Below are 11,352 nucleotides of genomic sequence, written 5' to 3'. Positions count from 1 at the left end.
GCTTAAAACGCCTTACTATATACATGGTGTTTTTTTTCGGCTAAAAACGCCTTACTATACATGGTGTTTTTTTCGGCCAAAAACGCCTTCCTCTACATGGTCGTCTTTTTTCGGCAAAAAACACCTTACTATACATGGTTGTTTTTTTCGGCTAAAAATGCCTTACTATACATGGTCGTTTTTTTCGGCCAAAAACACCTTACTATACATGGTGGGTTTTTTTTGGCAAAAAACGCCTTTCTGTACATGATCTTTTTTTCGGCCAAAAACACCTTATTATACATGATCGGGTTTTTTTTCAGCTAAAAACGCCTTACTATAGTTGGTTGTTTTTTTCCAGCTAAAAACGCCTTACTATACATGGTCGTTTTTTTTGTCCAAAAACGCCTCACTATACATGGTCGTTTTTTTCGGCTAAAAACGCCTTACTATTCATGGTTGTTTTTTTTTGTCCAAAAACGCCTTTCTCTACATGGTCGTTCTTTTGGGTTACAAACGCCTTACTATACATGGTCGTTTTTTTCGGCTAAAAACGCCTTACTATACATGGTCGTTTTTTTCGGCCAAAAACGCCTTTCTCTACATGGTCGTTTTTTTTTCGGCAAAAAACACCTTACTATACATGGTTGTTTTTTTCGGCTAAAAACGCCTTACTATACATGGTCGTTTTTTTCGGCCAAAAATGCCTTACTATACATGGTGGGGTTTTTTCGGCAAAAAACGCCTTTCTGTACATGATCTTTTTTTCGGCCAAAAACACCTTACTATACATGATCGTTTTTTTTCGGCTAAAAACGCCTTACTATACAGTACATGGTCGTTTTTTTCGGCCAAAAACGGCTTACTATACATGGTTGTTTTTTGGGCTAAAAACACCTTTTTAAACATGATCTTTTTTTCGGCCAAAAACACCTTACTATACATGATCGTTTTTTTTCGGCTAAAAACGCGTTACTATACATGATCGGGGGTTTTTTCGGCTAAAAACGCCTTACTATACATGGTTGATTTTTTCGGCCAAAAACACCTTACTATTTATGATCGTTTTTTTTCGGCTAAAAACACCTTACTATACATGATCGTTTTTTTTCGGCTAAAAACGCCTTACTATACATGGTTGATTTTTTCGGCTAAAAACACCTTACTATACATGGTCGTTTTTTTTTGGCCAAAAACATCTTACTATACATTGTCGTTTTTTTTTCGGCTAAAAACGCCTTACTATACATGGTTGTTATGTTCGGCCAAAAATGCCTACTATACATGGTCGTTTGTTGGGGCTAGAAACGCCTTATTGTACATTGTCGTTTTTTCAGCCAAAAACACCTTCCTATACATGGTCGTTTTTTTCGATGAAAAACGCCTTATTATACATAGTTGTTTTTTTTTTTTAGGCAAAAACGTCTCATCAGTGTATTTAACTCAAAAATGTACCGGAGTCCTACCAAGTATTTAAAATGAACAACTGACAGTACAATCGGGGTCTGTTTTTTTTCCAGTAATGCAGATTCATGAAATTTGTTCGGGTTGGGTGTCAAACCTGGGTCTCATTTGAGAGCTGGCAAATTGTAGAGTGTGAAACACATGAGAACCTCAACACCATTTTGTTTTTCTGGCAATGGGACACAAAGCTAAATGATTCTATAGAGTGGAATGAGACTGTGGCGGCAACTTCAGCTTCATGCAGTTTTAAGGACAGAGCTAGATAATGAAGCAACTTTCAGTAATTAAGAGACTAAATACAACAACAGAAACACTGAAAAGTTTTTGGGTTTTTTTTTTTTTGTTAAGGCAACACAACATTTAATTAGTTACAATGACCTTATTATCAGGACTTTCACTGTAAGCAATCAATTGCACAAATGAACATTCGTACAGGCGCTAGCCTGTTTGACCATCAGTAACTAAGCAGGCTAGCAGCGTAGCACGGTCTGTTCTCATTTTAAACTATTTCCACTATGAGTGTGCCAGTTTCCACTAAACTCAACCAGTTCAGAGATTAGTTCGCAGGTTAGTACTTATTTCAACCATTTCTACTCCGTTAGCACTGATATTTCTTATTCTTATGATTGTTTAACAACTTAGCACTGATGCTCAAAGGACAGCACAGATTTTTCCCTCTTCGATATTAGGTGTACTTTTTTTTTTTTTTACAACCAGTTCAGTTTGTCAGTTAGCAGTGAGTTGAGCAATGGCATGGATCCTAACTAATTTCATGTTTGCGTCACCCAGATGGATTTGCAGTTTGCAGTTATTTTAACCAGTTCAACTATTCTTCAACTAAGTCATTTCTACCCACTTTAAGCAATGAATTAGTAACTTGTTAGCTAGTGTTAACAAGGTGGGCTATCTATTTCTCCATTTGCCCAGTAATATAATCCCAATTACATAGTCGGTTAACGTTGATGATACTCAGTTCAGCTGTTTATTCACATTAAATGTCGTAGACATCTTTTTGTGTTTTTGTTCCTGAAAAATGAATCTAAATCGATAGGACTACTTGTTGGAAGGAAACCTGAATGATCACTGTTACAAATCAAATGGATGATGCTTTTTAAGAGGATCAGAGCAAACGAGACCAGCCAGAGGAGAATCCCAGCATGCACTGCAGAATAGTGCCACCGGATATTTAGAGATTGAGATAAAAACGTCAGCTTAAATCTGCAGGTGAATTATCCTTTTCAAGATTGTTGTTGATCCAAAGTATGTATAGACAATCAACAGTTTATGGTGTTAGGCACAATTTTTAACACTATATAAAACAAAGTAATATACTGTACATCGTCATCAATTTTTTTTTTTTACAGTGTTGATTCTTTTCAAAGATGCTTTGATTGGGGCTCTGAAGAACTAAAGCCATTAAGAAATTAAAATGCTCGTTTAGATTTTTTTTCTGAATTTCAGTCACTATAGAGGCACTAAATCACTGACGTGACTCTGTAAAGTCGATTCAAAGGTTAATTTTACTATAAACTTTAAAATGGGAATGAGAGAATTCACAATAGTGAGTGAAAAAAAAAGCATCAAAGGCTAAGTTATGCATGAAGTCTTTTTTAAATGAGAACTTTCATTTCTTAGAAAATCGCTTTCTGACTTTCGGGTTGAGTGAACGCTGGCGCGTTTTGGCTGCCGCTGCTCAACCCGTATTGTTTTGTGTTTTTTGTTATTGTAAAGTGTCCTTGGGTGTCTTGAAAGGCGCTTATAAATAAAATCTACTACTACTACTACCATAACTCTCAGATATTTTTGGGGAATTCGCAATTGTATATTTGTCAAAATGAGATGTCAGGAGTGAAGTTTTCTGTCCACCTGCTTGCCTGAGACAAAGTTCCATCACAGACAAGCCTTCGGGGTGTTGACCGCTTCCCCCCCCCCCCCCCCCCCCCCACAGTTTTTGTTTTGCTTTTCGGGCAGCCTTGCCGGTTCACGACCTGATACCCTGCACAATGATGAGCAACACTGGCGTCAAGTCCATCAAGTTCTTCAGCATGTCCATGATGTCTTGGTGGTCTTTGGCACCCTCGATGAACTCCTCCAAGGTCAACTCACCTGCACGAATGTGTTCGGTAGGTGTAGTTTAGCATAGTAGCAGGAAAAGGATCAATCTCTCTTTTTTTTAATTTTTTTTTTTGCGTGCTTTACCTTCCCCCTTCACGTCGATTCTCTCGAATATGAGTGTGACGATCTCTTCGGGGTCAATGTCTCTGTTTCGTGTGATATCCTGGATGGCCTGTAGGAGGAGACAAAGACACAGTAGCTAACGCTCGCCATCACAGATTATTTAATAATAATAATAATAATACTGACAACGATGATCATGATGATGATAATTATTATGATTATTCCCACGTTTCCTAATAAATGTTTCTTTGTCAGTCTAAATGCTCTCGCTAACGCTAAACGTTTTCCAATTTATCATCAAAAATAATCTTCCAGGTTACTGTCCAGATTTATAATTAAGTGCTTAAATGTTCCACAGCCGGCTAGAATCCTCATCGGAGGGTTGGGGGAGTTTAAGCCTGACTGTTAAAACTAGGTCAGGCAGGGTCAGTGGACCCAGTTCACGCCACTTCCTGATGCATTGATCTGATTCAGCAGATTAGCACGAGCCTTACTCACACTTACAAAATAAATTGGAATTTAGTTCTTTTGACAGTGTTAGTCTTTGTCTAGCCAAAACCGTGTGCTTTGAGACATTTCTAGTTATCGGAAAGTGGCGGTGAAGTATGGTTTTTGTTTTTTTGTTTTTTTATGAGGAAAAAAAGAAAAGAACCACAATATTGACATTTTTATGACTGAACATCAAATCTGCATCGGTGCAGTGTGTTCAACAAAAAGCATGTATTTCTAAATTTGGAGTAATTTTCTAAAATACATAATAAAACCTTTGTTTCCACATCAAGGGTAAAGTTTCTGCATGGTATTGTGCACCTTAATTACCGAGAAGATAGTCTCCAACTCTTCCTTGTCAATTTTTCCGTTTCCATCCTGGTCAAAGAGTTTGAAGTACCACTTCAGCTTCTGGTTGATTTCCCCCTTCAGCATCAAACTGATGGCAGCGATGTATTCCACAAAGTCGATATAACCATCCTGTATGGTGAGAAAGTGTGATTTCCTGGTATCCCACCAAAAAAAGACATCATCTGACCAAGAACTGGTCGTCCTTCTTTGTGCTCACTGAACCCGGAAGGCCCTTAATCACCCTCATTTGACCCTGAATCCAATCGGCTCATTGCCAGGCTAATGGCTGTGCACGCTATCACTTTTTAAGCCAATTAGCCAGCGAGCTGACAAAAAAAATTCTGTTTGAAACACTTTGTGATTTGGGATGGCAAAAGTATTTGGTATTACTGCAAATGAAGACGGTACACTGCCCACGATATCAGCCTTCCCGATTTCGTGCGGCTAAACGGGATCTGTCAAAGTTAAAATAGGATTGGCTCACCCCATCCATGTCGAAGGTGAAGAAAACCTGGTCCACGTAGCTGTTGGCGTTCTCGGTCATACCCTTCAGTCCCAGGATGGTCTTCAGTTCGAACAATGTGATGAGACCCGACGGCGAATCTCGCATGAACTTGTTGTACCAGTGGTGCATGTCCTCGGCGAGGATGTCATCCAGGTTGGAGCCGTGATTGCCCATCATCCAACCCAAAAGGAGAAGAGTGTCCGAAGGTGTCTTTTGCCTTGTGGCGATCAAGATTGAAGATTTTAGCCGGCTCCAAACAGTCTAGCTCCAAATCTAGCTGCTGGGGTTCGATATTTTTTTTAGGGGAAAATCCTAAAGAACTCCATGGCGGTGGGGCCAGGAAGATCCAAGATGCACGAATGGCCCCACATGAGTGACGGTGCATGCAGAGAGCAAACTTTAGGACGCTGTAACCCTCTTAGGTCTTGGAGCGAGACTAAAGAAAGCTCATGAAATAAAACCTCTAATGGGATCAGGCCGCCATGCTACGGTCTCCTGATCTTTTCCCCTGTTCCAGTCCTGGTTATATAACATTCTCACGTGGGTCAGATGGAGAGGCCCCCCCCCCCCCCCGCCCCACCCGCCACTGGGCTGCCCCCACTGGATGCCCTAGTGAGTCGGCAGTATATCAAAGTTGATACAAGGTAACTAGAGCTTGGTGTCAGCACCTTTTTCCAAGAGGTGATGACACAGAAGACATATTGTAGACTCCCCCCCAACCAGAAATCTAGGTAACTCTTTTCACCTTGCCAATTACTTTTGCTTTGCACCGCTCAACAGCTCTCCAAACAAGTCTAAACGTTGTCGTCGCCAGCAAAACGCAAATGTGAAACTGAGCGGGAGGCTTGAATTATTGTTTGAATAATCGATGCGGTAAGACACCGGTGAGTTTATTTGTGACTGATCAGAGCGCTCATCAAAATGAGATTAAACCCACGGTTGAAAGGACAAGGTTTCCCTTCTGGCCCTTTCCTTAAATTAACTTTCATGAGGATTAAGGGTGGCTGATGGGTGCCAACTTTGGGGAAATCCTCTTGTGACCGAAAGATGTTCAAGGCCATCAGAACTGCTGAATGATGATGACTTAAATGGGATGGGGGGGGGGGGCGTTTCAGACTCTGGATTTTTGAGTCCCCGAGTGCGAAAACCGGCGCAACTAATGCTGTCTGATATCTGTGTTTCAGGAAGACAGTGAGCCGAGTCCGTATGTTGTCAAATGTGTAGTTTTATACGATAACAACTCTGACAGAAGCAGGGACAAGGATCAGAACGGGGGAAAGTGGGATTGATTGTTAAAAATGGAAAAGGGGTTCAATTCCGTGCGATTTTTTTTTTCTAAACTGAAAGTAAGAGTCTCTATCTCATTGTCTCAATGCCCGTCTTTAAAAATAAAGGCGGCTCAATGCCAGCTCTTCTGTTCCAGTGAAAATGCGGCAACGTTTCCGGTTCTCGATGGCAAAGTGTTTTGTCCGCTCTCTTTTGGAGGTCTCTGCTCCCACAACGCTTCCAAACCAAGACCTCTTGGAGTTGCTCAGAAACCGGAACCTTGTTCAACTTCTCATCAACTCTGCCACGTGGAACCCTGTAGGACGAACAACATTTCCTTCATGAGCAAAAGAATGGAAAATATCCCAAAAAGCTTTCATGCAACTCACGTGACTTTTGTCGTCTTCTTCTTTGTTGTTTGGAGACTCTCCTGAGGTTGTCTCTTGGTTCTCTCCCTCCACCCTGACTCCATCTTGAGTGTCCTTCTCCTCACCATCATCCTGCTTCTTATTTTCTTCTTCTTCCCTGAGATGAATGTCACGATTGATCTGGCCTTCTTTCGGGGTTTCTTCCGATTTGTCCTCCTTCAAATGATTTCTATTCTCATCCCCGCCTGCTCCTTGTGTTGTTTTCTGATCCGGTTGGCTCGCGGGTGTGTCCGTCTCCTCACCGGCCGTGTCCACTTCCTCTCCGTTGCTGGACTTCCTGTGGCGGCGGGACGGAGGGCGTCGCCTGAGAGAGTGGCGAGCTCGGCTCTGGAGGACAACCCATCAGAACCTCTTCAATAACCTCGATCATTAACAACGGGTGAATTATTGCAATCAGCAGAATTCTTACTGATCAACTAACGGAGAAAAACCAGCGACTATCTGGCCGACCTTGTTCACGTTCATCAAGAGGGATCCCTCCGCCGCTGTGGGAGGGGCTTCGAATGACACCGGCCCCTCCTCCTCGGTCACCAAAGATGTAGAAATGGAGCTTGGAGACGTCAGCGTGGGCGAGGGGGTCCCCGCAGCGGGGCTGGGCGAAGACGGCGGACTGAAGGGCGGTAGCAGCCTGAAGCCGGGGCTTTTGGGCGAGGGCAGCAGATTGGCGGGGGACAGAGCCAGGTTGGCCTGGGAGAGGAAGTGCGATGATGTCATCGCCGTCATGATGGGAATGCAGGATGAGCAGCGTGCACCCACCTGAAGCTTCTCAATCAGGGCGGAGTTCCTCTTGGCTTTGACTGGAGAAGTCACACCTGAAGGCCTCTGACAAACATAAACGTTCATTTTATTATTCAAATGTATAAAATATACCAATCGATAAACTGGCCGATTTAACTGCCTGAAAATAGGCAAAAATCGATTATGTTTTTTTTTTTGGTCACACACTTCCACAATACAGCATAACATGAATTTCAACTGCAAGAATTCCGATGTATGAACGCTCTTCTCACCTCATGCTCGTCTCCGTGAGATTTGGGCAGTTGTAACGAGCGAGGAGGTCGGCGTCTGACCGGCTTTTCCTGAAAGATGTTTCCAGTGTGACGGGCGCTTCTCAAACCTTTCACACCAAGTTGCTAAAATACAGAGCGCCCCAAGCACCACCATAATGACCAAGAGTAATATAGAGTAGCGACTGGGCCCAAGTGTTGATTTAAAAAAAAAAAAAAAAAAAATTTTTTTTTTGGATCATTTAAAATGTTATTATTGGAAAAGTGCTTAAATATAGGAAAAGGAAAAAAACGGTACTTCCATTAAAATACATTGCATATTACAGTTAAATGAAAATTGGAATTAAATATTTGAAATATTTGAGCGCAAATACAATTGTATTGTACCGTACTTAAAAGTTAAATACAACTGAACTGCTCTTTAAAAAAATAAATAAATACCGGAATGGATTTTTAAAAAGGGTAAAAAGGCTGTATGCATAGCAACGAACTGAATTCTGATTTCAGCGAATAATTACAAAGTGACAATTGTCGACGTTGCTCGGTGGAAATGCTCAAATGTGGCCCGATTGTCGGCATGTGTGTACCCTGCGTCAACCCATCGACTGCTGTATTTAATGAGAGTGGTATTTAGAGGCACTGTGATGCTACGACGGATGTTTCTCAAACTCACCGTCTCGCAGGCAGGGGGAGGAGAGGAACCTTTGAACCTTCCGGCAAGTTCAGCCACAGAGGGCCGCGACGTCGTCTGCTCCTGAAGGGGGGCGTGAACGTAGGGAGGCAAGTTATGAGATGGCTCTTTTTCGCAACATTTTGGAAACGTGTGTACACACACACACAGACAAACACACACACCCACGCGCGCACAGCTGTTAACGTGCGGTTGATCCCAGGCGAAGGTCTCGCATTGCTCACATTCAACGGATAATGAAATCATCACACAGCCTGGAAATACATGCGCAGATACACGTTCTCTATTTTTGTGAGGTCACATTGACCAAATAACTACTTGGCATGGAGTCAATTTGTAATCTGATCGCAAAAATAAATAAATAAATTTAAAAAACGGAAAAAAAAAAACCCTCAACCGTTAAACCACTTCCTTTTTCTGTGTGTAGTGCATGTTTGAGCGACTCGGAGTGATTCCTGCCATATAGTTCCCAAATTATTTTTAGATAAAAAGGTAAACTGTAAATATTTGTTTCCCATGTTTTGATGCTGCCCTGGGTCCCATTTCAATCAATTCTCATTATTTCACACAGTGTTGGAGTCCAAAGTGCTCAGTCAGCGACTTTAGCCTTACTAGCGCCCTGTAGTGGCTGACAGCGATATTACAGCAAGAAAGCCAGAGGAGGTTAGAGGTTAGTGTGACAACTAAAAACGGCACTTTTTTCAAGACACAACTTTTTCGATGTAAACAATCAGGTGGTCCCAATATCAAAATGATCATCGCTAAAGGCAATTGCATACGATAGTTGAATAGCTTTGTCCTTTCACTCTGACAATAGGCCATGAAGAAACAGATTTTGAAGAAAGCAGTCAAAATCTTTACCTCATTTTCTCGTCCATGTCCTTCCTGCATTTTGGCAAAAGCTGCAACTTCAGCAGCCACTTCACCCAATCACTGAATCGTTTGGCGTCGTGTGGTCTGTTTGGGGAAGGAAAGAAAAAAAATAAGTTGGAGAAAACCGGCACTATTTGAGCAACTACTTTAAAAGCATATCTTTTTCTATCGCTGTGGCCAACACGAGGTGTGTGTCCCACGTAGCGCTCGCAGGAAGTCAGTCAGCTCCGCAGCTCGCTATTTCATCACATCGCGGCGCAGAACGACTCACCGTAACATCAGTTCAATACACAAATTACTGACGAGCTTAGCAGAAATCTTCTGTTGCTCTGGTTGATTCATTCAGTTCACTTTTGCTTCTCTCCTGTGCTACCAATCAACATAAGAATTAAAAGTCTGCGACTGCAACGGAAGCTGTTGATTACAACTGAGAACTAATCATCCTATTTCTGAGAGGATTGGAAAACAAAGTGCTTTCGAATTTCAGTAGACCACCGTCCAGTTTTAACATCCACGGAATTCAAAGGGTCTGTATTAAAGCGCTTCACGATGCTGCGTGGTCTCTTTTTGATCACTGCAATTGGAAAGAATCCTTGATTTAACCACTTCAAAATACCAAATGGTCTCTTCCTAATCACTAAAATTGAAATAGTCCATTTTTATGCTTAGAAGGGAAAGAGCCCGCATTAAAGTACTTCAGGACACTGGATGCTGTCCTCTCTATGATTGGGATGGAAAGAGTCGTCGCTGGAAGATCTCTTCCAGATGACAGGGATTGAAAGAGTTCACATTAAAGCACTCCGCTACAGTGGATGGTCTGATCTGGATCGCTCAAACGCAGAGCCCAAATTAAAGTTCTTCACAATGGAAAGACCGTTTCTTCTCAATCAGCGAAATCGAAGTAGTCCGCATTAAAGCATGGAACGACGCTGGATGGTCTCTGCCCGATCGCTGCGATTAAATGAGTCTATTGAAGCCCTTCACCGTGCTGGGCAGTCCCGTTCCCATCAATGAAATTGAAAGAGTCCACATTAAAGCGCTTTGCGATTTTCTTGATTGTTTGGGAAGGACAAGCCATCAAATAAAGCATCAAAAGTCAAATTTATTTATCAACAGTTGTAGTCTGATGTTCATGTTAACATGTATGGTGCATGCCTTAAAAATGTTTGAAATGTGGAAGCATATGACTCTTCCAAACAACTGTGTCATTTTGACTTTAAAAAAAAACCTGCTCAAAATGATCCCAAAAAAAAATCAAATAGGAGCTATGTCAGCCTTTTCGCATATCAAATCCAAAATAAGTCGGTGACAAACGGGCATCCAAATGAAATCAGTTGCAGCAGTTCATCTGTGCATGTCACTCTGACCGCTCGAATCCCAAACTTTGCCTCAACAAAAGCCCCGAAAGCAGACAGATGTAACATTAGAAGAGTTTTACCTCCATTCCGCTGGCGGCTCGTCGGCTGCTTTAAGTCGAGTATGTGTGAGAGAGACTGAGCAGGCCGGCGGGTTAAATATAGAACACTACAGATACACAGCAGCTCATGTTCAGTCACATGTTTATCATTTCTCGGATGCGGACCGAGCTCCTTCTGCATTCATTCATCAAAAATCACTAACTTGAATCCTATGAATATCTTTGCCCTATTGAGGTACAGTACAGTACTTTGATTATGTCCTATTGCAGAAAGTAAATATGGACGTAACTATGTATAAAATTTGTATGTTACATTATTCTGTAGACCCAAAGTATTTTGAACCACTTGGAAATACTTTGGCTCACTTTAAGTGAGCCATTTTGGTGAGTTTAACTACCAGTAGCTGCTTTGAAAAAGTTTAAACTCACTTTATTTACAAGCCGCCACTTTACCGTATTTATCGTCTATTTTGTATCGGTAATCAATCTGAATTGCTTTAGGTACATTGCTTGAGCTACTTTGTAGATTGAAGTAATTCGGTGCCTCGAGCTCAAACGTTCATACAGTGAGTTAGCTCGTTATAACTGCACGCGTTGTACGTTGCTAGCCCGCGTGATTGATTCAAGAGACAGGAAAACAAGAGAATGATTTGCGATGCGCTTCTCAGGATGGGAACAGTTTTTAAAGCGGAAACGTCGCAGCT

General features: G+C 41.8%; 2 protein-coding genes across 5 annotated transcripts; both read right to left on the bottom strand.

Moving 5' to 3' along the window:
- Positions 1–3,381: 3,381 nt before the first annotated feature.
- Positions 3,382–5,505, bottom strand: guca1d (guanylate cyclase activator 1d). Its single transcript, XM_086131881.1, has 4 exons — positions 4,946–5,505; positions 4,441–4,590; positions 3,643–3,730; positions 3,382–3,549 (listed from the first exon to the last, which is right to left on the bottom strand). The coding sequence occupies exons 1-4, from the start codon at positions 5,141–5,143 to the stop codon at positions 3,425–3,427; spliced, it is 561 nt and encodes a 186-aa protein (XP_085988007.1). The 5' UTR covers positions 5,144–5,505; the 3' UTR covers positions 3,382–3,424.
- Positions 5,506–6,173: 668 nt separating this feature from the next.
- On the bottom strand, positions 6,174–10,807 carry dub (duboraya). Of its 4 annotated transcripts, XM_086132013.1 has the most exons (8): positions 10,670–10,807; positions 9,220–9,315; positions 8,341–8,421; positions 7,671–7,793; positions 7,417–7,482; positions 7,111–7,347; positions 6,622–6,987; positions 6,174–6,548 (listed from the first exon to the last, which is right to left on the bottom strand). In XM_086132013.1, exons 2-8 carry the CDS (start codon positions 9,247–9,249, stop codon positions 6,528–6,530), a joined length of 924 nt encoding a protein of 307 aa, XP_085988139.1. In that variant the 5' UTR covers positions 9,250–9,315; positions 10,670–10,807; the 3' UTR covers positions 6,174–6,527. The 4 variants fall into 4 exon arrangements, with proteins under 4 accessions (XP_085988139.1, XP_085988138.1, XP_085988140.1 ...); XM_086132012.1 differs by lacking the exon at positions 10,670–10,807 and having other exon boundaries at positions 9,220–9,472; XM_086132014.1 differs by lacking the exon at positions 10,670–10,807 and having other exon boundaries at positions 7,671–7,739; positions 9,220–9,470.
- Between the last annotated feature and the right edge of the window lie 545 nt (positions 10,808–11,352).

The sequence above is a fragment of the Hippocampus guttulatus genome, chromosome 15 (assembly GCF_054856545.1).
Source record: "Hippocampus guttulatus isolate MCC_2025c chromosome 15, RoL_Hgut_1.0, whole genome shotgun sequence".
Classification (NCBI taxonomy): Eukaryota; Metazoa; Chordata; class Actinopteri; order Syngnathiformes; family Syngnathidae; genus Hippocampus; species Hippocampus guttulatus.
This window is presented reverse-complemented; position numbering and strand designations above follow the sequence as displayed.

Coding starts and splice junctions, on each gene's coding strand:
- dub (XM_086132013.1), bottom strand. CDS start 9,249: ATGCAGGAAGGACATGGACGAGAAAATGAG. Junction 7,794..8,340: donor CTCCCCCTGCCTGCGAGACG/GTGAGTTTGAGA, acceptor TCTGTATTTTAG/CAACTTGGTGTGAAAGGTTT. Junction 6,988..7,110: donor TCTTGATGAACGTGAACAAG/GTCGGCCAGATA, acceptor GTTGTCCTCCAG/AGCCGAGCTCGCCACTCTCT.
- guca1d (XM_086131881.1), bottom strand. CDS start 5,143: ATGATGGGCAATCACGGCTCCAACCTGGATGACATCCTCGCCGAGGAC. Junction 3,731..4,440: donor AGTTGGAGACTATCTTCTCG/GTAATTAAGGTG, acceptor CTCCTCCTACAG/GCCATCCAGGATATCACACG. Junction 3,550..3,642: donor AATCGACGTGAAGGGGGAAG/GTAAAGCACGCA, acceptor ACATTCGTGCAG/GTGAGTTGACCTTGGAGGAG.